Source organism: Haemaphysalis longicornis, unplaced genomic scaffold, assembly GCF_048455015.1.
Source record: "Haemaphysalis longicornis isolate Haplotype H1 unplaced genomic scaffold, Haemaphysalis longicornis Haplotype H1 scaffold_3, whole genome shotgun sequence".
Classification (NCBI taxonomy): domain Eukaryota; kingdom Metazoa; phylum Arthropoda; class Arachnida; order Ixodida; family Ixodidae; genus Haemaphysalis; species Haemaphysalis longicornis.
Window position 1 is genome coordinate 114,317,076 of NW_027526335.1, and position 26,107 is coordinate 114,343,182.

At 47.3% G+C, this 26,107-nt stretch overlaps 2 protein-coding genes across 4 annotated transcripts in view; both read right to left on the reverse strand.

The window, feature by feature from the left end:
* Positions 1-21,821, reverse strand: part of LOC144175025 (uncharacterized) — a 103,097-nt gene extending 81,276 nt beyond the window's left edge. For all 3 annotated transcript variants that reach the window (XM_077704040.1, XM_077704042.1, XM_077704043.1), the window contains exons 1-7: positions 21,381-21,821; positions 20,506-20,550; positions 15,484-15,515; positions 14,376-14,512; positions 11,858-11,958; positions 8,157-8,272; positions 4,269-5,085 (exon numbers count right to left, since the gene is read on the reverse strand). In XM_077704040.1, the coding sequence (XP_077560166.1) occupies positions 4,269-5,085; positions 8,157-8,272; positions 11,858-11,958; positions 14,376-14,512; positions 15,484-15,515; positions 20,506-20,520 (1,218 nt within the window). In that variant the 5' untranslated portion in view covers positions 20,521-20,550; positions 21,381-21,821. The remainder of the gene's footprint in view (positions 1-4,268; positions 5,086-8,156; positions 8,273-11,857; positions 11,959-14,375; positions 14,513-15,483; positions 15,516-20,505; positions 20,551-21,380) is intronic.
* A 1,637-nt stretch (positions 21,822-23,458) lies between these two features.
* Positions 23,459-25,768, reverse strand: LOC144175392 (tudor domain-containing protein 1-like). Its single transcript, XM_077704472.1, has one exon. The coding sequence runs from the start codon at positions 25,766-25,768 to the stop codon at positions 23,459-23,461; it is 2,310 nt and encodes a 769-aa protein (XP_077560598.1).
* Positions 25,769-26,107: the final 339 nt, after the last annotated feature.

A 26,107-nucleotide genomic window follows, 5' to 3' on the forward strand; every position in this document is an offset into this window, starting at 1 on the left:
GAAGCACTATAAAATGTCATCTACGCCAAATATCCACCGCGGAGGTGGCCCAGCCAGCTGCTGCTAGCGCTTCGAAATTGCCGCAATCACAATGAGGCGCGCGTCTCCCTATTGGCGCAAGTCGTGAGGCTCCTCCCAATGCAGTTAGCGGTAACCGAGGCAGAGGCTGGCGCCTGGGTGCCGGGCTGAATCGTCAGCGCGGGCGTCAAAAGAACGCGCGCTCATCGCCGACGCGACGCGCGCACACGAACTCAAGCCTGAACCGCATGCCATCCGGGCGCGTCGGCGTTTGCGCGCGCGTTCCTTAAAATGACGCGCGCGGCAGTGGGAGGAGCCTGCCGACTTGCGCCAACGGGGAGGCACGCTCTTCATGGCGGCAGTTTGAAAGCGCTCCGGACAGCCCGCTGGCTCCGCCGGAGATGTTTAGGCTTACCACGGTGGCGGATATTTGATAGGCGCTTTCCCTAGCCGCGCGGACGATGCTTTACAGTGTCGTTTTCGGACTCATCAGCTCCCTTACTTCATAAGCAACTTCTTTTGTTCTTTAAAGAGCGGTCAGAAGCGGTCGGTCGAGCCACCCGCCCTACTTCGCGGCCGTTGACGCCGCCATGTTGCCGCGGCTTGCCGCGCCGCGCGCCGCATGCGGGTGGTATTCGCGGTGGCGTCAGCGCGCCTGTGGCGTGCGCGGCGCGTTTTCGTGAGCAGAAAACGCTCCATGCAGTTCACGCCTAATGATTTTGTGGCTGCGTGCGACCAAGGCCACACGGCCGCACAAACACTCCCGCCTCCCGTCCACGCCGCAGTCATCTGCTCGCGGCTCGCGTGTTCGTATCACCCGCACCGGGTGATAAATGCGAACGGATCATCCGAATTTTTTTACATTGCGTACAATGCATTTTGGCCGGGGAATTTTGAAAATTCGTATCACAACGAAATTCGTATCAACCGAATTCGTATCACCGAGATTCCACTGTATTTAAAAACCTTTCGTCACTTCAAACTTTTTTTATTTCGAACAAATTTTCGGGCCCCTACGAGTTCGAATTAACGAGATTCGACTGTACAAGTTTGGCTGCTTGGTCCTGATAAGAATATCAATATCGTGAACTTCAAACAAATAATTCAGATTAAAAAAAAAGAAAAAAAACTGGGCGATTGCAGTGAGGCCTCAGTTTCATTGGATCGTATTACTTGAACGTGAACGTGCAGTTAAAACACCCATAATCATGCTTTACTTTATTAATGCTTTGATAAATATACATCAGTCCAGCCCATGTTCCATCACTGTGGTGCAAAATGTTGAAGACATTTTCAATATTTCTTGCGTTTTTCTGGTTAAAAAAGCGTATTTTGTGGCTGGAATGGAGCTGGGAGAGTTACCAAAGGCTCGTTCTTTGAAACGGAACAAAGCTGTATTTTGCTTCCATGGCCACTTTAGGCACAATGTGGGCTGCTACAGGGCCACCAAAGAAATTTCTGGGTATCTAAAGCTCACACCGATGCCATCTCAGAACTACTGGAGGACGCCCTTGCTACACCAACTAGGCAAGAAAATGGAAATAGGAGAAAACAGAAAAGCTACAGACGAAGGAAACGTGAAAAGACACCTCTAGCTATGCTGCTGGATCTATTTAGACTCAAAAACGTTTCCACAACTTTCAAGGGCCATGAGCTCAAAATTGAATATTTCCCTAGTGTGGCTGCAAGTCTCCACAGTATCTCGAGATCTGCTTATCCATTTGGCATTCGGTAGTTTTTCAGATTCTCCCAATATAAGAATAACTACCCTGGACATTTTAAAGGGACACTGAAGTGATATGTAAACATTGCGGGATTACTAGCGCAAATTGTAGTCCGGAGTCCCCAGGCCATGTTTCGACCACTCTAGGCGCGTTTACGCGATTTTATTTAGTAGAAAAACTCATTCGAAAATGCTGTCCTCCTCTCTTTACGCTCGCCCATTTTCTGTGGCGTTTTCGTGTGACGTCAGGAGGGGATGAGCTGGCAATTGGCTACGCCACGGCTGCGCTACTGCACGGCTCCCCGGCCGACAGAGTCAGTCGGCCCAGCGTTTCGTCCGCCGGCCGCCGGCGGGTCGTCGCAATCAAGGATGTTAAAAAAAATTGCTTGGTCGCAATTCGTTCGCTTAGTTGAAACGAAGCCAGGACACGTTTGTGAATGGAAGAATGTGCCTTTCTTTACTTGGTTTGTTTGTACACTGTATCTAGCTCCAAGTCAAGGTCGCTTCACACAAGCGCGCTTCACAAGCGCACATGCGACCCTTCGCTGACTGGTACGCCAGTAGGAAAATAGAAGGCCTCTTGAAGGCGGGAGAAGAGTCAGCGAAGTCAATATAGGTACTAAGGAAATAAAATCAACTGATATTTTTACCGTACAGCGTAAAACTAGGGCGCGGGAAGCACTTTTTTGCGCTGGGCGAACAAGCACAGCGGTCAGCAGCACGACTACGCATCTGCGAACGCTTTTCCGTCTACGAAATGCAATTGCTAGACGTGAGCTACTGTGGAAACTCGGGCGACGCTTACTGCACGATCGCAGTACAACAAATAGTCACCTAAGCTGCTTGAAATGCCAAAACTAAATAAAAGTGTAAACCGGTTGTACAATATATACCCTATATTAGCAAAGCATGCGCGTCCCGCTCCGTAGTCTAGCGGTCTGGGGCGCTGGGTGTGTCACCGCAAATGTTTTGCAAGTTCACGAGTTCGAATCCCCGCGGGTACGTGCTTTTTTTTTTTTGTAAGTTACCTTTTTTGTTTTCCGCCGATGTTTTCTATATTGAGTTCACCTTTTTTTGGGCCGCAACGTTCATGGCTACACGAACTAGTTCACAAAACGCGCGCAGGCTGGCACTGGCGCGCTAGCGAGTTCTGGTTGGCGTGCTGTTGCCATAAGCACCGACTGCTTGCAGGCAGTGGGCACAGGCCAGAATGAACAGACCCTTGGCCTGGTGCGAACACGCTTTTTACGATACAGGCATGAGGGAGGCAAGCTCCAAATATGGGGGAAAAGCGCATGACATTTGGGCGTCTGCGGGTACGCGGAGGGCGTTCATGCACTGAGTAGGTCTCGGCTAGTGAATGCTACGACTACAAGCCGTCCTGGGAGGCTTATCTTGTGCATTTTACAGCCGACAACATGGCAGAAGCGCGGTACGATGATTACTGAGATATTGAGAATGCCCATCCAACAACGCCATTGGTTATGTTTTACAGAACCGAAACCAAAACTTGTGTGATTGCTAACCTTGGGCATCGTCCAATCACGGCGCCCCTCCTCCCAACGTCACAGCCTTAGTTGGTGCGGCCGCCGCAAACCGCGCATGGTAGTTTTTCTTCTTTCGCGCTTTGTAAAATAATTACCGATTTGTCAACCGGATAAACGATGAAAAGTGTGCTAATTTGAGCCAGTCTACGCAGTGCAAGCAAAAACGGGAGCTTGACAAATTCACTTCAGTGTCCCTTTAAGGGGGCCCACTCGTCTTAGAAACTTTTTTTTTGCTTTCCAAGCAATTTTGATGAAACTTCACGGGCTTGTCCAGTTTTTTTTTAGCTGATTTCAAATATCCAATTAGTTCTGATGAGGTGATTAGTTCCCAGCCTAATTAAAAATCTTCCTTGATTGTTCTTGAGAACAGGGAAAAAACTACTCAAACGGTGAGCGTGAGTAGAGTGAGTGAGTGAGGAAAAATACATTTTTCTATGTGAGTGTGAGTGAGTGGCGATCAGTTTTGCCGAGGTATAGGGAGGAACAATTGCAAATGACATATCGCGAGAAAAATCTGCTATAAAGAGGTGAAGGAACTTATCAAATAGTGTCAACACCACATTAAGCAACAAGAAAAGGTACATAAGCATTTGATAAAGGCATGTCGGTCGAAGCTTTCACTGAATAACTTGCTCAGCAACAATTGATGGCCCTTTTCATAATTTTTTTTCTCCCCTTTTGAGCAATCTACTAGGTTATTTGGGATAAAATTTCGCACCAAAATGAAAAAAAAACATTTGATTAGCAAGAAGCCTTCTCTAGCCTCACAGCACAACCCCCTCCCAAGCCCAAATGAGTGGCAACAGTAACAACTTGGTAATGTACACCGGTAAAAGCGAATTTTCGAAAAAGCGAAGCTTGTATCACACTATTGAAATACTGTCAAAGTATAAAAGTTCAGTGGAATAAGCAGATATAGTCCTCTCTGTTCCCACACACAAGCTCCTTCCCAATGTTGTTCCCCCTCCAAGAAAACTCACGTGAGCTGCCTTCTTGCTCTGCGCTGTCTCCTCGCTCGCAGCCACCGTCTTAGCCGACAAGGCTCCCGCCAACCGCGGCTGGTCGTGAAACGTGCTCCCCTGCGCCACTGTCTCCATGGTGCGAGACCTCCACTGCTGCTGCTGCTGCCCTTGCTCGTGATGTCCCCGCCACTCCCGCGCATCTTCCTCGTCTTCCCAGTCGCAGTGCGCCATGCTCGACTTAGGGCGTGGCTTGGCAGCCACGGCCGGCGCACTCCGCTTCCGGAAGTAAAGCTCGCCGTCCTCGCCTCCGTCATCGTCTCGCTCGAGAAAGTCGGCCGAGCGCGGCCTCATCAGCTGGCTCGCCGCGTGGTCGCCGTAGTGAGCGGATACGGGCCGCCCCGCGTAGGCTGGCAGTGGTTCCTGGGGTCCATAAAAGTCGTAGCCCTCGTAGTAGCCGTCATAAGCGCCGCTGGGCGAAACCGCTCCGTCAGCTGCGTTTGGAGACACGGCGCCGTGTCGGAGGGGCTTTGGGGGTGCGTTTGCGTACACGGGGTGGCACGGGCGTTGCCGTGGGGCAGCGGGTGGTGGGAGGCGCTGGTCGTAGATAGGGCTGCGGGTGTACGAGCACGGGTACTGCTCGCCGCTGCTCAGGTAGCTGCTCTCGGCTGCCGCGCCGGAGTAGGCCTCCACTTCGAAGGACTCGTCCGAGGGGCGCTGCGGGTGGTGTTGTGGGTGGTGGCGTTGTGGCGCGGCGTGTTGTGGGAACGGGTAGTCAGGAGGGAAACCCTGGGCACTACCAGGTTGCGGTGCGCCGCGAGGCGGCATTGCCTGGTGGCTGCAAAAACAGAAAGAACAAACAGTGGGAGTCATTCTCAAAAACTGATTGGCCCATGGCCAACACCGCGCCTGCGACCGAGTTCAATTGCTGCCTTGAGGCTAGCTACTATAGTGCATTGTTGGGCTAATTTACAGCATTGCTGAGAAGAAAATGGTGCCATCATCAAAGATGATGGACAGGAAGTGCGCACATGAACAGAGCGCTCGTAAACGTAGCGCTTTGTCTGTGTGCTTGTTTCCTGTTTGTCGTCTATCGTCGCACTATTCACTCCTCAGCCCTCAGGCTTTTCTTAGATTCATGCGATATTCTAGGCTCTTCATAGCCAAAATGGCAATTTCGAATGTGCAGATTTGGCACGGTGTAGGCAGTGTGTACTGTGTTCAGTACGTATTCTGTGGATATTTGTGCCGTGCACTTGTTTTTCTATAACCTTGCCCTGCACCCTTGGTTGGACTTAACGTGCATAGTCATGTATGTCAGGGGCAAATTGCTTTTGCTTATAGTTTTTGTGTACAACATGCACATTTTGTGAACAACTCCTCTCTACGTTATTTTTTATGAAATAATGTGAGAAAGAGCAGCTGGTGCTTCTACATGATGCCAAACTCTTCTTGTTGTCGCATAAAAACAACAACAAGACAGAACTACGCCACAATTTCCCTCCCAGTTTTCTTGAAGCAGATACGTGTGGTACGGCAGCTCTACTACAGCGCGCCACTGTGCGCGTCTACATTTCCAAGCACGTCCTATTACTCTGCTTTTAATGAATCTAATAAAAACTACTCCCCCCCACCTTACACCCATACAAGGTTTTTGTGATGCATAAAATATAGCCAACAGCACGACCAAAGACTCAGACTCACTAGTGAGGATACCCACTCCACAATACAAGGAAGTTAGTAGTACCAGCATTATTTTTTGGACAGATGGGTGAACAGACAAAGCAAATGTTGGGCTTGACTGGGTCTACAACACTATAATCGGTTAAAGGGACAGACCACTGATTTCTGTTGCATACATGTTCTCTAGCTCATGTGAAAGCCAGCGTTTTATATAGTCGAGCAACCACAGGCGATTTATAACAAATTGGCAGAAATAATTTTAATTTGGTACTAAACTTCCCGAAATCTGAAAGGGTGGTGGTTTGTAGTTCAGAAACTTGACACTAGAATATGTGTCCTGGTCACATGACCTGCAAACCTTGCAGCTACTGAAACTTTCAATCGCTTATTGAAAACCTTTTAACATAAGTATTTGCACAAGTTTAAATTGCATACGTATTTTTAAGCATTCTTTTGAAAATTTCAAACCCCATCGCCCGCCGCCGCTGGGCTGCTCTCAGTGTGGCTAACTGAACCTCCATGCCCAGAGTCAACGGCAGCGTTCAGTAAACAGACCCAGTGAAGGAGCTTTGACGATTCTGACTGCGTCAGGGGCATTTCTTCTGCCGAATTATTCATTTTCAGTTTCCAAAAATGCCAACAGCAGCTTAAAAAAAAAAAGGATGCGCCTGGGGAGAATCGAACTGCCGACCTTCACAGCATGAAGCCACCATTCTACCTATCGTCCATCTCAACAGGTGGTGCCGTCGCGCAAAATAGACTGGCGATTAAAAAGAACACAAAGAAATAGGAAAGCCTGCAATTCACAATTTTTTTTAGCTGGGGACAAGTTTTTTAAATACCGCTTTTCATCCCAAATACAAACAAAAGTATGTTGCCGCGCTACTGTATGTCATCGTTGCCAGCATTATTTTTGGGAGGACAGTACGGCTTGTAGGTATAAAAATTTCCAGTCAAAAAGTTCTAGGGCGTTATCAGCAAAACCATTTTGCTGCAAGGTGTTTTAAGGGATGCCCTTTCATTTGGGATAGAGAACATATACTCGACAAAAATTGGTCACCCGTCCCTTTAATAGAAGAACAAATGGCTGGTCTTCTCGTGTGTCTCTTTTCCTTCATTTGCCCTATATCTATTGTTCAAAGTATGCTGAACCCCGCGAGGAATTTGCATAAACCAAATACAGACAGTTGCAAGTTGCACCAGTAAACATGACTGCCTCTCAATAGAAATATTGAGTCGATAGCACTGTGTTGATACGAGGGGTCGGTTCTACACGTGTCAGTCAGAAAACCAGCCACTCTTTTCTGAATCGCCAAATATTAGCAAACGAAACTTTTCACCGTTTATTATTGTCGGCCTTTTTCCCCCCTTTTTATTTTTACACATGCACTTCACGACCACCAGTTACTAGTTTTGTTTCACGTGCAAAAAGATGACAAAAATAGTCAGCATCATTTCTGTGATGCGAATTGGAGGAAAGAAAACCGCTTTCTCATAACATATGCTGTCTCTTGGCAACAACACTCTCTTGGCATCAGCAACATAGCTTAGCAACTGCTCGACCCCATTCTCACAAGATGCAAGTGCTCACTGCAAAAAATAAAACAGCAAGCTTGTCGCACCGTCTCTTCCAATTATTCACACTGGAAAGTGCATTTACTTAGCTACTTCACTGTCTTCTTTCTGTTTTTTTAGTTTCTCCAGACAACAAATAAACCCCATACGTACTATTGAAACAAATTCCCAAACGACCTGCGTTACACCAGGACAAAAACATTCCATGCATTTGTGTTTCAGAGCTAACTCCATCTGCAAAGGTCGCCTGGCTTTTTTTTGTTTGTTTGTTTCAATCATCAGCTGACAGAGACAAATTGTGGATACAATACCACCACAGAGCCTGTGTACTACTGTATTAAAAGGCATAGAAGAAAAGGCTAAAGCAGTGGCACCATTTTTCCTGCACGTGCACATGCATGCATGGATACTCGATTTCGAGTCTTACCTCCTCAATAGCACGATAGCATGCTAGGCAGTTAAGACTCGTGCAATACAATACGAACACATGTATGAGATTCACGTTCGCAACAGTGGCGATTTAAGCGTGAGGAATCGCTTTACTCGTTTTCATTTGTCATTGTGTAGTGCACTTATACACAGATGCCAGAACGCAGTTGAACACTCGCCAAAAGTATTATTCGAAAGAGAAGGCACTCAAGGGCGCCTTACGTGCGGTCGGTGTCTTTCTGCACGAGAGAAGCGAGAGACATGGCGTTCATCCACTGGCACATGCCGGAGTTGTTCTCGGCAGCAAAGTAGTACGTCTTTGTGTTCTGATGTTCGGCCTGGAAAGAAGAACAAAATAAAAACAACCGCATGAAACTTTTTTTCTGCGAGGAGTAGCACTAAAACGTCATAAAAGAACATGAAAGAAGTAGCGAGATTCCGTTCCCAGATAGGTGCAAGCCAACACTTCCTCTGCACACCCAGCACCATCTATCTACTGGTTCGCTTGGAACACTCCTATTCTTTTGAACAACTGCTAAAAGAACTCTGTCCTTTGGCCTCAGTGGCCTCGGGGTACGATTGTGGGTTTTAGAGCAAACGGCCTGGGTTCAGACCCCAGCAATGCTATGCTAACTTTTTTCCAGAGGCCCTTAATTTTCTTGTTACTCTGTAATGTTCCTTTAGCTCAATTCTACGCATTCTTCTTGCAAATAATTGCAGTTTTGTATCTGTTAGGTCAGTCTAGAGGCAATGCATGGCAGATCAACATGTTTTTCAATTCAATTCAATTCAATTTATTTATTTAAACAAACCATGTCTCGGGAGGAGAGGCAAAAGGCAGATTAACTTTTTGCCTGACGGCGGCCATCAACCCCGGACATGTAACATTGCAACATTGCACAGCAACGGTAGAAACAAAACACAACTAGCTATACAAAGGTGATGTAGAAAAAACAAGATTATACATTTTTTGTAATAATATTGTAGCAATTACAATAGGCGCACAACACAAATAATTACAAACTACACAGCGTAAGGCTACACAATTCCACACTTAATTCAAATAAAATATAGAAAAAACCAAAATTATATGTTTATCAAAAGTAATATAGAAGTAAGCAAAACAGGTGCACAACAAAAATTATAACAAACTACACAGAGTAGCGCTATACAAACTACACGGAGTAGCGCTACAGAATTCCATACATTAAAGGGAAAGTGAAGCGGTTTTAGAATTCAAAGAAAAGTTGACTAGCAGCAAGTACACATTGAATAGTTCATGTGTACGAAATATTTTCGCAATACATGCAATAGAAGCGGCGCAATGAGCAAACAAAAGTGGCCCGATGCCCCGCCCCCATCTCGCCGCGCGATGCCAGAAGACCGAAGAGCGCGGGTGAAAACCGGCTGAAAAACGTCATACCTGGACTTCCGGCCGGATCGGCCGCCTCGGCTATGCTCTTTTCGCCGTGTTTCCTTGTGAATGATTCTTGTTGTTGTTGTGGTTGATAGCACTCATTTGTACAATTTTCGTGTTCAAAAAGTATGCACGAACACCAAACGAGGCATACGTTATCATGCCGTATTCCTAAGCAGAATAATGCCACGCCGGGATGTTTGATAACTTACGGAAGCGACAGCCGAGGTGGCTGTGCTTGATGACAGAGAATATACTACACTACGTTAAATACTTTGTAAACCGCTCCAATGCGGTTTCTTTTTTTTTTTTTTTGATGCGACGGACGTGAATGTTCACATAAGATTCTAGATTTAGGAAGGATGGGGAATACTGCTGTACTTTGGCCGGGGTTGTTTCGTTCCATTCTAGAAACCAAGTCACATTTGTTCAGGAAATACTTGTTTCGTTAAACGCGTCGGTTTTCTTCCCTATGGGCTCAGGACAGTGTTCAAAAAAACAATTTTTTGGTGAAACTAAAACAAAGGGCCAATCCTGATAGAAGTTCTCTCCCGGCTAAGAGGTAAACAGTATTTCTACAAAGTAAAAGAACCAAGACAACCAGATTACTTATTTTGCAAGTATACATGTCACGATAAGGTGATGTTAGTCTGGAATTAAAAAAAAAAAAACACCACTCCGAACCACCACCGTGCCATAATTTGTGTTGACTGCGGGGGCCTAATTTTTTGCCCAAGATTCCGTGTGGTTGCATATTATAACCTGGCAAGCACTTGGTGTCACTGAACCTCAAGTGTGCTCCAGTGATAGTCGGTGATATATATGATGATACTAAAAAAATTAGGAGCGAAGAGTAAATATACGGCCTGTGTCCGACTAGCGCGGTAAGCTTAAATCTAGAAATGCTGAAACAAGCCAACGATTCATTATCACAAACGTTTGGTGATTGTTACCTAAAGTAACGTAACTACAACGTAACTGCCTTGTCCGACTGGTCTGTTAATTATAACGAGGTGGCCGTAATATTGTAGCAGAATGCGCAACGCACAAGCGAAAATCAAGCCCTACTAAGCCAATAATGCTGAGCAGCCACTAGTATGCTGCAGTGTTTTCAGAATAAATGCATGTGAAGCAGTAAGACGCCACTCATCGAAGTGCAGCTAGCAATCGCGGAGGCGCCGTAGCGCCGCTGCCGAAATGGCGCGCACGTGTGGGTCTGTGTACGGGGATAAGTAACGGGGCTGGGGTGGGCGATAACGAGCAAAGGAAATGCGGAAGCAGAGTCTGCTTGTTTGTTCATGCGTGTACCCCCAAGATGTGTCTCGCATATACGTTTACAGCGCATAAACGCTATTTTTTCGCGCAGTGCACGTACGGGCTTTTCGCTGGTAGATTGTTTATAAAACGCCCATTAATCTTCGGCATAAATGGTTTTGTGTATAATAAGAAACAGTTAAGGCAGTACCTAATATTAACATAAGGTATACAATCCCATTATGCTGGTAGCCTAATTCAAAAATATTTTGATGGAACCCACTAGTCGACGTCACAGTCACTGCTTTGGGGTTCTCTGTCGTGTAAAGCAAATTTAAGCTCCAAGATAATTGAACCAACAGCACGGGAAATTATAAAACAAACTTCCAGTCATGTGCGAAAATTAAACTGCAAGCTAAATTGCCGCAAAGGCAACCGTGCGATCGTTCGCAATGCTTCCGACAACCCGCGCGGCCGAAGGGTGTCCTCCTTTGACGTCACGACGGGCGCAACCAATCAGGGGCGTCAAAAGACTAAAAGCGCGCGTCTTTCAAACGGGGCCGCGCTTTTTGCAAGATAAATGCCACTTGGACTCATGTACGATAAATTTCAATGTGATATTAGGAATCAGCGCGCAAGAAACAACATAACTGTTAATCTAACTCAATTTTTTTGGAAAGCGCTTCAGCTTCCCTTTAAGTAATGTTTAATTTTTTTCTTTAGCGCGAGCCAAGATGTGGTGTGTTGCAGAAATTCTACAACAGCGGGGTGCTTATTTAGATAGGTGGGAATTTGGTGGTCTAATGTTTGCATACCATAGTTTGTTCGGATCATTGGCGTCCTAAAACAACTCGGGCGAAGATCGTAATGCACATTCACTGGTATATATTGCTCTAAAAATAATGAGTTCTTTGATATTTCCCTACGAATATAAAGACTAAGCCCAAGGTCAAACAACTGATGTATTGTGAGAATACCGTGCTGCAAAAATAACGGGGCAGAGTGGTGCGTACTAGGTACATTCTCAATGCAGCGAAGAGCTCTTTTTTGTAGTACTAGAAGTCTGTTTAGATTAGTTGCCGTCGTGCTTCCCCATACTAAAAGACAGTAATGAAGATGAGACTGCACTAGCGCAAAGTACATTTGGCACATGAGCCAGGTTTAGAAGCGCAACAGAAGCGCTGGGCTTGTACCTATCTGCGAATGGAATATCGCAAAGGAATGACTTCAACGAGTGGGATACAACGCGTACCACAAACGAGTGCTTCAGTGAAACCTTGTCGTCGGCAGTGCATGGTCTGATCTTGTAGCTTGGCAGCAGGATGGAGCCCAGGCATTTTTCTTCTTCGGGACCTGAAAGGAAGTTGAAACGTTTGCGCATGTTGAGAATATGATAAACCTTGGACGGCTGACGCCACCCCTGGCGCTAATGCAGATAATAGACGCTCGCTGTGATTGCAACCCCTTAATATTTCAACTGGAGCAAAGGAGAAAGCTGCAACTTCATACGATAGTACCATCATAAAAGGTGTTCTTGTGGCCTAGTTTCAACTTTCGGCAGTTCCTTTTTAGCATGTAGCAAGAAAATAGACACCTTCTAATTTTGCGGCCTTCAAAAAGTCTGCAAAGCCTGGGATTAAACAAGCCTGCACAAAGCAGCTGGGTGTCTCACAACCCCCAGGCCACTTAAATTCCCCAGGAAAAAAAATAATAAAAGAAGAAAGATGCTGTGACTTCTGATATAACACTTCAGCTTTGTCGAAGTTGCCTTCACTTATAAAGCACATGGAATTTCAGATGTGTGCACTGTTTCGCAGAAAGCATTTTTTCCAAGACTTTCTAAAACTATTTACACTGCCACGAAGCACATTGTGTTCACATTTCGTTTCGAGTGCTTAGCTACGCTGGCTATCTCATCCTAAAGTGAAAGCACGACGTCCGCTCGTTGCTTCTTGCTTGAAGCGACCTCTGGCAATCTTTCCTGAGACAGAAAGAGTGTAACAGGCCCTTCACTCGCCTTGCTCATTCTGATTTGACTGACAATTCTCGATCCAACAGGGTGTCTCTGGAATGGACTTTGCTCAAAGAAAAAATGCATGCATACCAAACAACACAGCATTCGGTTCACTCGCTGACTAGTGACTACGCTCGTCATTCCATTGGCTGCTCCTTCGATGTTTGTTCTTTGGATAACTCGTTGCCGAGCTCATGTTCGCTCTACTGCTTACAATAAACTTTTAAAGCAGGAACTTTCTTAGTGGGACCAATAGATTGGTTGGTAGACTGAAAAGCTCTGATAAGATCTCTGGACACACGACGCGTGCATGAAACCTGGCTTCCATTATGTCAGAATAGTTACTTGAAAATAGCGATAAAGGAATGGCTCTCGATAAGACAATACACACATTGACCATAAAGGAGTACCACGTATACCTTTATCTCATAAACCCCGTATCGGCATACATTTAGATCATTCGTACATGCGTTTACTTAGCATGCGAAAAATCCTAGTATGGGTTCATTCTTCGTTTGCAATTTAGGTCTTGGAAAGTTTGGCAATCAATTGGAAGCACTTTCAGCGACGGTGGATATACACTTTTAGCGAAGGTTTTGACTCCCTTTTGATGCAGTTTTGATGTTGGAAAGCTTTTGTGCTTCTCTCTTGTTAGGAAGGGATTTTTAGTTACAAGAAGCTTGCGTCTCTCCTGACTTCGTGACGTCTGGTATGAGAAGGCACTGTCAAGGTTGCCATTCTGAATTCTTAAAACTTTATAACAACATTTGGCACCTTTGCTGAAGGGGAAAATTTGCTGTAGGCTTTTCTAAGCTCTGCCTTCTGCATCGTTGTATTCATATGAAACTTAAGCGTTTGTTTACACTTGTTTCGCTTGTCATAAAATGTCCAAGCACTCCGGCACTCCGCTGGCAGATAAGCCGGTGAGCCGACGCTGAGCAGACGACTCATCTCTTTGCCGGAAGTGCGTGAAAAAGCCGCCCAATAGCAGGATGTCTAGCTTATGACGAACATCTGGGAATTGATGATGTAGACTTGTGAAGATGGCGGCGTCCAAAAACACGAAGGGAAGGGTGAGAAAAAAGCGCCAAACTTTGCAACAAAAGTGTGAGCTTTCCGCTGCGCGTAAAAGACCAATACTTGGCACAGATGACGTTGACAACCCAATCTAACGATTGCGCTAGTTCATTTAGTGTGCTCAAAACGCCTTTCAGGGCCCCTTTAAGTACACTGCCCCCAGCTCCAACATTTATCCAAACAATACCACTGCCAGAACAAAGAGACAAGACTTGGGAGTTTGCCCCAACACTTGTACAAGTCCAGGATGGTTAGTCATCCTTCCTCCAAACCCAGAAGCTAAAAACTACACGCCTAACAGTCGACTACTTCGGACAATACTCGACCTGACCAGTACTGTTACGGTCATGCTAGATAATAGCCATTATAACAGCTTTTTCTGGATCACTTTAGATTGATTGTAGGGTTTAAAGCGTCGATGCAACGCAGGCCATGAGGCGCGCCATAGTGGAGGGCTCCGGATTAATTTTGACCACCTGGGGATCTTTAACGTGCGCTGAAATGTCGTACACACTGGCGTTTTTGCTTTTCGCCTCCATCAGAAAAGCAGCCGCCGCGGCCGGGAATCGAACCCGCAACCTCGTGCTCAGCAGCACAACGCCTTAGCCACTGAGCCACCGAGGGATCACTTTAGAGTTTGATAGCACCCCACAACGGTGAGATGCCGGTACACACAAACCTTTGTAATAGAAGAGGCAGTACTCTGAGAGGATGCACCATCGTTTCTTCCATTGCTTGATCGTTGCTCCTTCAAGTTTGTAAAGCCAACCCTTGATAACCACTTCAGCTTGGCTGTCTCTTCTCACAACAGGTGACCTGCAGATGCAACAGAAAAAACATGCATTAGTATGCCACCTAGAAATGTTTAGGGGCAAAGCCCCTTGGGGGCTGGGGCTGTTGGCGACTCCTGTCATTGTCATAATAATCACCGTCTCATGTAGTCAAAGTACTGAAACACCGGCGAAGTCATTTACGCCTCGCACTGGAGCGCTTTGTAACACGTACCTAAAAAAGCACCGGGACACTCCTTTACGTCTCGTGCTAGAGAGCTTCGTGCTTCAAAGAGAAGAGAGACTTTTACAGCAAAGCTGTACACCTCTACCTCCCAACAATTTCATCTCCATTGGCAAAAACGCCAAGGCGCCAAGAATACACTTATACACTGCATGCTTCGCACCTACCCAGGTTTCAAGTTAGTGAAGATGGCCCAGGATTTTCTTTTCTTTGGTACACATGCCAATTTAGCCAGCCTAAACCTCAATAGGTAGTTGTGCTGCTTTCACAGCAGCTTCACAGCAAGTTTTCTTCAACAACCAACATCCAGGTTCAACCCCTCAATTCTATTTACAACTGCTGCACAACAAGTGCATCCTCCTCAGAATGAACAGATTATTTGAAGCACAATTTGTTAAAGTAGTGACGATAAAAAGTATATTCATATCATTCGGAGTAGGCACGCCTAATTACGACTTGGCACGTTACCACAGCCTGTGATTTTGTGCAGTGACAGGCAAAGTTGGCTGCAACCGAAGTGTTGGCATACCTTGCAAAAAGTACAGTATGCTTAAAAAAGCCACGCGTGACTAGGAAAATTACATACACAGTGAAATAAGCATAAATGCGCAAAAAATTCTGCAAGGCGCTCTTTTAGAAATCCATATATGACACCATGCAGGAATGAAGGCCTGCTGTTTTCCTGCCGAAAACATGCTTTCGCTCTGACAGCAGAATCACAGTTCACTCAAAGCATCATGTTAAAGAAGAAAGGTTGTTGCTGCTACACTGACCTTATGTTTCCGGTGAATTTTCTTCTGAGGCTCTGCAAGCAACAAGGAGAAATTATGTATATAAAAACCAAACAAATAACCTTGAAGGTAGGTTTTGCTCACTTAAGCAAACGTGCAAAGCAACATAAGGTTGCTCATTACATGAAAAAGCTATCGTAAGTGAAATTCCAAAGCACAGTAAAACATGCGCTCCTGAATTTGTGAAACAAGTCATATAGCCCTAACATAGGTCATAAGCATAGCCTATGATGTTCCACTTTTCAAACATCGCCGCTTCCAACGTGCTGGAGAACCCTGCTGATATTTTCTAGGGTATTATGCTTTTTTGGCAGTTACTTTTGAAAGCATGACTCCACTGCCACTTTAAAAAGACAATAAGTTGCCTTTTTCCTGTAACATACGCTTCTATTCCACTACAATTCTAAAGATATATCAACAAAATTCCAGTGCAAGTCTATCACTTTTTCAGGAATTCTTATTTGACTTCCCGGATAAACAGCAACTCGCCCGCTCGGAACGCCGACAAAGGGCCAATACCACTTGTTCAGCTTAAAGGGCTTTCAGGGCGACATGTTCAACAGTGTCTTTCACTTCTAAGCACTCGCTCATGACCGGTTGCCGGTTCATGCGTGCACAGGTTGCGAGTGGAAGAAGGTTGCGGGGGGGGGGGGGGGGGGGGGGGGGGGGGTTGGAAGGGGGGGTATATAGGTTTCATGCCCTTACTGATGACATGTCCAGTAAGGGCATGTTACACAAACACCAAGATGTCCATGGCGCAGGACTGAAAAAAACGGCTCTACGTTTGTCCGCTTGGATAAAGCTCGGGTCTTTCGTCTTTCCAAATTCCATTCAGGAAATCAGCTAGGAAGTGTGCTCAGTCATAAATTACAAACAAATGTGTTTTCTTTTTCGCAGGTCATCCGTTTTCACAGAGTGGAGGAGCACTAATTTTTTTTTCTTTCTGCATTATTGCAAAAATAGGTAAGGGTCACAAGGAAACTGCACGTGCTTTAAACTTTGCTTGACTTCATCAGAAAAGAAGGCATTCAGGAATGCTTTAGTCGTATTTCCTTCCCACCCTGGTCTCCCATCATCCCTTCCTTCCCTTCTACTTCCAAACTTGGGTCCGAGGCTTTGGGCAACGGCAAAAATCCTTTCCGCGTTTCTTTGTTATGTAAAGGTAGGTCCCCTATTATATTCCTCCTGCAGGAGAATTTTATGTGCTACGGCGGAACGGAACGCTACCAGAGTTTCGCGCTGGAAAGCGCTGCAAATTCCACGGCTCCAATCTGAGGTTGTGTTTGTTGAACTCGAAAAACAATTAACCGCTCGTTGTGGGTGCACAGCGTCATCATAAAAACTGAACGGTTTTGCACTAGGAGCTTTGCATGAATACTGGGCAATTTTTTCCCGAGCTGTGCAGCCATGAAGTTCGCAAAACAAGAGCTTTTGGGCGTCCCGCACTTGATGACAATTCTAATTCTAGGCTTCGAGTGTCAGTGTTTGCGCACCGTCGCGTCCATGCCATTTATCAATGTCTGGGAACAAAATACATTCACCCTACCACACATTTGGACTCTTTGTCATAAGTCAGACGGCGTAAATCGAGCATGACCGGCTCGAGGAAATCGCAGAGGAAACACCAGCTTGTTAACCCGCCATATTGACCGCCTGACTCGCCGCTCGTTCACCGCTGATCGGCGACGCCTCTGCTCGCCACTTCGCTCTAAGCGGGTCCAGCTCTTCGTGCGCTTCGAGTAATGCGGCCTAAAATGCATGCATTTGGGTTGGGACCAGAAGAAATTTCGAATAAAGCGATATTTTGAGTAAAGCGATTTAGGTAATTAAAACGAAGAATTACTGTATTACATTATATTTCATATTTGTCAAAATTTCATGTCCCCCCCCACCTGGGCAAAAATCTTTGGGTGCGCTAATAAGTCAGCCTGCATATTGTCAATACTGTCAGCACTGGTGATTTCGATGCGATCCGCCTGCTGCATTGCTGTAACAATCATTTGTAAAAGCAAGCAAGCTGCTCCTGGCAACAAACAGTACAGGTGGCTGCTAGTACCAGTTTGGTTTCACGAGTCCCCGTAGCAATTTGATCCATGTGAACTCCTAGAGAAGTCCACTCAGAAAATGGAGGAAAAGTTGCGATAATAAAAAGCCCTGCAGACGCTCAGCTCCCTAAGACTCCCATTGTGTCCCGATGCAACATGCACTTAAGCAACATAGACCAGAATTTTCATAAGGAGTGTGCTATTCTGGTTTATGATAGGACTCCTTCAAAAACAAAACATCAAGTCAGGTGAATACAGCAGCACACAGGCATGCTATGCCAGCAGTGCAGACTGGTCTTAGAGCTATTTTTTTATTTACCATGTAACTGCACTGCATTATAGAGTTTTCTGTGCTGATTTCAAATTTGCCATTAGATTTTTTGTAAGTTGATTACATTTCGAATTAATGATTAATTGCCATTATTTTGGGTCACAGTTACAAAAAAACCACTCCATACAGAATGGAAAATTACCACCTGGCTACGCAGACAAATGACTAAAGAATACAACGTAGGAAAAAAATTTTTGATTTAGCTATTTTTGGTAGTTTTACAATACAGTGAACGTCGCTTCTCCCGCGCTCTGCCAGGAGTGGCTTGCGGGTGGTGCCAATTGAACACAATGATAATTTTCAAAAGCCTCCATTTGAAAAATTTGTTTCCAACATTGTATTCTCCACACATTTCGGTATCAGACGCAAAAAGAATTACAGTTGTACCTGCTCTGGGTGCCGAGATATCTCAGGACGAAATGCTAGCTTTGCATTGCAAGAAAAGTGCCGTTTCACCATCGAAATCTGCGCTAACTCAGCTGTAGAGTGCACTTTAAAATGCTATTATAATATAATAACAACAAAATATGGTTCCTTTTGATGAAGAAATTTACAGACTGATAGAAAAATGGTCGTGAAGGCCAAAAATGCCATTTTTCAGAAAACGCTTTTTTCGACCCCAAAGACCCAACTGCCCCCTTAACTAAAGCACCAGCGCTGACGGAACCAGCTCACAATGAGGAGATGATACATGTACACGTTCCCAAATCTTTAACTAGCACGCGTGAGTATTGACTTTTCTGTGCATCAGCGCCATATGAGAGAGCCAAGTTGACACAGGTTGAAGCTAAGTGCATGCTAAGATGCGCTCAGCTGGGCCCATCGTGTGCTAGGCTGTTCCTTTTTTAAAGGGGCCATGCAGACAAAGTACAAGTTTGTTTTATTTGAAAGATTCAGTGTTTCATAGTGCCCTCAGCGCCTGTCCGGCAGCAAACAATGTTAAATTGTCTGAGAAATTACACTTTTTAAGCCAAAATTTCACTTCTCTCGCTAAATCGTGTGTTTTCGCGACGTCGACAATGATAATTCCAGAGCAGGGCCTTAAAACAACAGATAGCCTGCTGACCAGGGCTGCTACCATCTCACAGATGGCCGTTTGGTTGTCTTGTTTATTGCCCACTCTCAGAGATGACGCTGCAGTACCGCTGAAATGCCCGTGTTCACACTTTGCTTCCGGCCGGGCTTCTATACCTGCAGTATTTTTATTACGGCTCCTACTAATCGTTCCCTGAAATGTAAGCTATGACTGGACAAACCTGGTCATGTAAGTGACCATGCCGTTAATGTCAGTTGGTCAGTGTTGTGTCAGACAAGTCCAACGCATCCGACAGCTGTGTTGGGCAGTTTCAGTCAGCAAAGTGCCGTACTAACTGCTATGATGTTCAAGAGTTCATAACTTTAATTGTTCACCCCACAATTCTTACTGCTATAAAAATAATGTGCCCTAAATTTAAGCACAAATAGCTCATTCGGCAACCTTGTAAGCCCTGCCTAATTTGCGTTTTCTTTAGCCAGCCTCAACCAATCAATCGCATGGCTGGGCATATGACACCACAGGTTCTGTTGTGAGAAATAAGCTAGCAGATCGCATGGCCATTCCCTTTTTTCCTCATTATATAGCTTATTTGAGCGAAGTTTACGTTAAAAGTGGCGTCAGTGTGAGTCCAACAAGGTAATCTTCCGAATGAACCAAACTTGTGTTTTTGTCTGAATGGTCCCTTTAAGAACGTCACCCCATTTGACGGCACCGCAAATGAGAAAGCAGCATGAGTAAGTGAACGGTTTTGCACATTTTTACGTTCTTATTCAACGTAAATATTTTAGTTTAACATATAATATTTTATGCATTTTACGAGGATTAAAAATAGGTGCTGCAAGGGGGGCTACCAACTTTTCACCGTAACATTTGGCTTCTCTCGGTTTGTAAAAAATTTACATTTGGCTCAGGTGCCTTTGACTGAGTAACCGCCTGCTTGGAAAAGTTTGTTAGCCATGTTCAAAACCTGGTCCAGTGCACCCTTCCTACTTAAGGACATATTTTTTCCACACTTCTTTGAGCAATATATTTCATTAAGCAAATGCTGCACGGTACTTGTGCGTGCCATTATGTCGTTATTTCTACGGCCATGATGACATAAGCTGTCGTTAAATGCTGCTTGCTTACGAGTGTCGCGATGAAGTACTCACAATAAAAGTTCTCTCACAGAAAATTCTTGCTCTGTTTCAGTTCGTGCAGACATGCAAGTACAGTACACCCTTGCTATAAGGTAGTATTCGAGACAGGGTATAGTCCTGCTATAAGTGACATTTGTTTGCAAGCGGAGACGATTTGCTCTCAACGTGCTTAATAGAGGGATATTTTGAGTACAGTGATGTCGTTATTATCAAGGCTTACTGCATTCAGCATTTAAAGCCAATTGGCATAGCCTTTTCGTAAAGTCGTTCAATTAGAAAATCTCAATATATTCACGCGGAATGGAGTTCCCGTTGACTTCTCTGTCAACGGGAGAACACACCCCGTTCTGGTTGGGAATTCCGGAGGAGACAACACAGCATTTCACGAACAGTTTGTATTTTTTTTCAAGCACTGGCGAGGCAGCCTTCAACTGAAGAAGCAAATGCGCTTACCTTTCTAAGCTCCATTTTTCAGCAGCAAATGGCTTGCACGAGCCCCTGCGAAGACGAGTTCCGATAAGCACATGCTCTGACAGCGATCAATGCGAACGGCCGCAGGACTTCCTTCCTGTCGAACGTAAACAAACGCGGCCATTCGGTGATTTCGGGATCACGGCGCGCACCGCGCGATTCTACGCTCCGATTAGAAACTGAAAAGGGTGCTTTGAATAGTAACACCATTAACCAGTCTGCCTGTCGCGCAGCGTTCCGGGAACGGCAACATTTTCGCGCAAGGTCGTAAGGAAAGCACTGCGATCGTATTTCGAGAATGACACAGAAGGCACGCTAACGCCGTATGTTGCGTGTAAAACAGTCGCACTTTATTCGTCCAGTTCTACGCCGTCAGGGCAGAGGTTTTATGCAAAAGTCCGCCCTCACTAGCTAAATCCTTCAAGCAATGGCAATGCAGCGTAGCGCTAACTGCGAGGCCAATGGAAGTGGTATGTATAGGAAACGTTTGCAGTCGGAAGACGAGCCACACGCCTTTGTTACCTCGAGCGAAAAACTATGCCGCCAGAAATGTCCACAATGCGCCACATTGTACGGCCGCGCCGACTGCCTAATGACCACGGCCGCATCCCCCGGCGGCGCCCTACTTGAGCGACGGCGAACAAGGCAGCTCAAAATATTCGCTTTTGAGCTCACCAGGGCATGACAACGGTTGCTTCGGGACTCTCGCTGGCGCAAGTTTTACTTTCAGCAGTCCGGGAAGCTCGAGAATGCTCGGTCCCTTCATTAGGAGCAGAAACTGTACCGGACCGGCTCGGAAGGCAAGAAAAAAAGAAGCAAAAGCGAAAGGGCGAATTGGCCCCGAAGCGGTTCCTCACCTTGGAAGTTTTGCCGCCGCCGCGGCGGCGGCCGTAGAGGCCGACGTAATCACCGCACGGACGGAAGCTCACCGGTGTTATTGAACCCACGCTGCCACGCTACGTTGACTCCGAGGTCCGCGTGGCTGGATGCCGGCGTCCACCGGGTTCGTCACGAGCGAGCATTGCACGGGCGATCGAATGCATCCGTAACGACATCAAACAGGACCACAGATCTCACCAAGAATGCAGCACCGTGCACCCGCCCGACGACTCGAGACGTGCCATGTCGAATCCGCGCGGTCCGCATAAACTGCGGTGGGAGAGTTAGAACGACAAGTTGTCAAGCGCCGGGTTGTTGACACGAACGAGGAAATAAGTCTATTTCACACTCGCTGGCAGTGAGTAGCTGCTGCCAGCCATTATGAAATTCCTGGGGGGCCCCTTCGCCGCCTTCGCCTCTCTATGGTGCCTCTCTCTGGGCTTTTTTCTGTGTTTACCTCACGTGCCTCACGTTTAGGACACGTGGCGGCATCTGGCGGACACTTTGTCGGCCATCAAACTTGTTTTTCTAGTTACCCACAAAAGATGGCGCAACGTGAGCGGTTGACCGCAATATCATCATCATCATCATCATCTGTGCGCCTTCTCGAGCGCGAAATTCGACGGTCTTAAATGCAACACAGTGAACTTCAATCCAGCGGTTGGTGTCTGAGGGAGCCAGAAATGTTGAAATGGGAATGGTTCAGATCACGGAGAAAGAAGTATTTCAGGAGGGGAATCTGCCGGGCTGGGACAGCGCGGGCGGGCGGCGCGTTAATGTCACTGTCTGGCGAGGAAGAAATGTAGCTTGCGGAGCACAACAGATGGCGCGTCAAGCGCGTTGACATAGTTCTACGGACGCGACACACAAAAATCGTAATATGATAGAATATATTGTGAAAATTTCCAGATTTCTTTCTATAAAATCTATAAATAGAAGTGCTGGGCATTTTAGCAACAGCTATTAACAAATACTGCCCTAATTACAAGCCATACCGCGCTTGAAACGAAGCACTAGAAGGAATCCCGGAGCAGACGACATCTGCCGACGCCGCCTTCCCGCCACGAGTGGTTCACTCTCGCCGCTCTCGCCAGCGGGTTCTCAGATTTTCGCGCGCTTTTCATGTTGCACAGGCAGGGCGGTGAAGTTAAAACAGTCTGGATATGAACTAATGGCATAGAGGATAAGAACCACCATTCACTGGAACTAATCATACCTAGATTCTCAACCACATGTTTTTTTTTGTAGGTTTCGCGTTCTATGAAAATCAAAGCCCCTTCATCTTACGAAAACGATGTTTGAGACGCGAAGATTTCATCCACCGCAAACTAGCGTCACTAAATAAGCCTTTATTTAGTGACGCTACCGAAAATCGACTCTAATGAAAGTTCACACGCGCAAGGGATTCGTCGGCGTCGTCTGCCCACGACGGCAGCCGGCAGAGCCGGCTATGCACTGGCTGACCTTGAACCGCCGCGCCTTTTTTCCTTTGGCGCCTCGCGATAGAGGGCGCGTTGGTGCCGTGCCCGACGCCGTGACTTTATCGTGCCGCCGGAGCAAGCCCTGTTGCGGCTCCTCAATAAATTTTGCTCCGTGGTTCAGATACATACTCACGGATGTGTTGCCCCCGTGGAATGCGTGAGCGTGTTTCCGCATTTCTGCATGAGCTAGCAGTTTTAAGTTTACGTTCACGCTAGTAGTTGTAATAAACATGTATTGATAGAAGGTTCGGACGGTTGGGGCAGAGACCTGAATGGGGGTCAGAGTATATATACAAAACGTGTTATTTTGGGGAAAATGCGCGGCATATCGGAAGTTCAGCCCTTAAGTCGGCCACGTCCTTTCTCACCAGACGTTTTTGTTTTGTTTTTTCATCTTATTCTCTGTTAAAGTTCCACATGCTCCTACTCGGGAGAGAAACAGCTCTCTCACTTCCATGCGTATGCATCGTGACACGGACGAAATATTTGAAGAAGTTGCCGGGCTATTGCGAAACCCCAACTTTTATTAACAGTTTTTTGCACCCCAGCCACATGCAGGATTGCCACCCGCGCATTCAGTTCGGCTCCATCTTGGATGCTTTTGTGAGGCAGCGGTGGACACTGCATAGCTGTTCGCCGTTCTTGATGAAGAAGAGCTGCACATGTAGGAGCCCCTGCGCAACGCACACGATCTTGACCACGAGATCTTTCCCGGACACGCAGTCGGCGAAGGCTTTGCAGGAATCGTCGTCCCAGATGGGTTTGTTGCAAAGCCGGTTGTTGGCCGTGTCGGTCACTAGGCACGCTTGGAGTGCCTGTTGGGGCAGGTGCGCGAAGCGCACGTCAAGGGGCTTGACCTGATTGCGAGGCACAGACTCGCAGAATCCGTAGTCTATGTAGAACACCTTGATCAAGTCCCCCTCTTGCAGCGACACAACCCGTGCCCGATACCAGAAACCGTCCGCGTTGCTCTTGGCAGCGACCATCTCCCCTTGCGCCTTCTCCACACGCCGGTTGTCTCGGATGCTCCCTTTGTTGCAGGCGTCCTGCAAATCCCTTCTCAGCGTTTGCAGCGTCGGCTGCGATTCCCTGCCCATGCCATCTGTGCTGAGCCGCTCGATCGACCGCCGGCCGTACGGGAAGACGAGATAGAAGCAGCTTGGGCTGAGAACTGCGGACACCTGGCCCAGCACAGAGCTCCCCACTTCGGGCGGCCGCAGCGGCTTCACGGGGTCCATAACGAGTTCGCTTGGGGGAGCTGCGCTTCCGGAATCGTGACTGTAGTTGCAGCGATCCCCCTGCCTACAGAAGCCCTGTCGGGCAAAGAACTTGCAAGCGCGGCGGCCCCTTCGAGCGCCAGCGTTGGTGGCTGCCACCCCGGCATCTTCTGGGTTGATGATGTGGCTCCCCAACTGGTCGCTGTGGTCCTCCCGCCCGTGGTCAGATGGCCTGGAATTGTTCGAGAGTAGCCCCGGGGCACTCTTCTCGCCTTTGCGCTCCTTTGCGTGGCCCTCTCGGGTCATGCACTCGGCCACATCCCCGTGCGTAGGGCTCAGGAGCTTCACCATGTGGACTGGGCCGTCAGAGTCGCCATGGACCCTCTTCGTGCCCACGAGAACCGCTTCCAGCGGAGTGCCTGTGTGTGCCAGTTCGACGAAGCGACTGACAGCCGCCTCCGTCCACTCCCTCTGTGGTTGTATGCCGGAAAGCTCGAACCTTGTAGCTAGCGGAGCGATGACCGAGAGTCTTGGGTGAGCCGTGAACAGAGACGAGAAGTTCACGGTTTCGCGGTTGCCGTGGTCAATTAGGCAAACGCGGCACATGCCGGACTCCTGCACGTCTTCAACACGGACTCTAACGCCAGGATGATGAGGTGGCTCGCGGTGAATGTAGGAGGCCCCCCTTTTGACTTCGCTCTTCAAAAGTACTGGCTTTCTGCTCTGAAGGATGAGGTTCTGCAGCAGTGGCAACTCTGCATTCCTGCAAAGATTCTGCCCATAAAAGTGGTCCGGTGTGCGGACAGATGTGACCAAGATCTCCAAAGAATTCTCCTTGGGCACAGCAGACGGCTGGGCCACATGCAAGTGCTGCATGTCGCCTGACAGCTCGGCGCCGGTGGGAACGAAAGACAATGACGGCCTTTCAAGCGTGCCGTTTTGGGTACCTTCGCCGGTGTTGCGGCAGTCACTGACGACATCTCGGGCCGAGTTGTCGTTCGCTTTCGGCTCGCCTCCAGGGTACTTCAAGGGCTTCGCAAAGCCGTTTTCGACCAAGTATTTGCGCACGTCGTGCGTCTTCAGCCTCGCACTCTTGTCGCGGCACTTGGCGTAGAGGTCAATTTCGTACACGCCTGCGTCGGAAGCGGTGTGGAAGACAGCTTCGAAGAGAGTGTCTCGTTTCCACAGCTGCTTCAGGTCGAAACGGGAGCTCATGGCTGTTGGCTTCACGCTGCGGATGCAGCATGCGATCGCCTTCCGTGGTTTGGCCGCAGCTTCCGCATCCAAGGTGTATATGCAATCCATCCCCACGACACCGGTGCGGCCGCTGTCCACGTAGAGCACGTCAACCTTTAACGGTATGCCACTCGGATTCTTGTGCACATCTGTCACCAGCGCTCGAAGCGCAAGCCTTGCGATGCTGTCCTGGCGCACTAAGCAGGGCATACCGATGAAGGCTTGGTAGAAGTGGTTGCTGCTCGGGGAGATGTGAAAGTCATCTTGGCTCTCGGCATCGGAGGTTCCCGACAGCTCACACCGCAGGAAGAGGCTAGCTGGGCTGACGTAGTGCGTCAAACAGACCTCGACTCGCACACGCTTGGGTATGTCCACAGGCTCCGTTATAACTACGTACCCACTCGGCACCTCCGGAGCTGCGCATACTTCCATTTCCAGGCTGCACTAGACCCTTGACTGGAGGAATCGAATCGAAAGCAAACAGATAAAGTGGGTGCCCTGCGGTTGCGTGTAGGGCGAACGAGGCCTAGAACAAAGAATGCCGGGAGGCAGGGTCAAGCCTACGTTCGAGCTCGTGCGAGGCCAGGCCAGCAAGCTGCTCGATGATGATGATGGTTCGGATTAATTGATGTGCATACCAATCGCCCAAAAATGCCCATGTAGAAAATAAGGAAGGAAAAATGAACTGCGCACACACAGGACAAAGAATGAACTAAAAGAGTAGAAGTATACAGCAGAATGAAAAAATTACACGCGGTTTGTTTGCGCCTG

Bases quoted from the DNA above. Each gene is read 5' to 3' on its own strand.
- LOC144175392 (XM_077704472.1), bottom strand. From the start codon at position 25,768: ATGGAAGTATGCGCAGCTCCGGAGGTGCCGAGTGGGTACGTAGTTATA.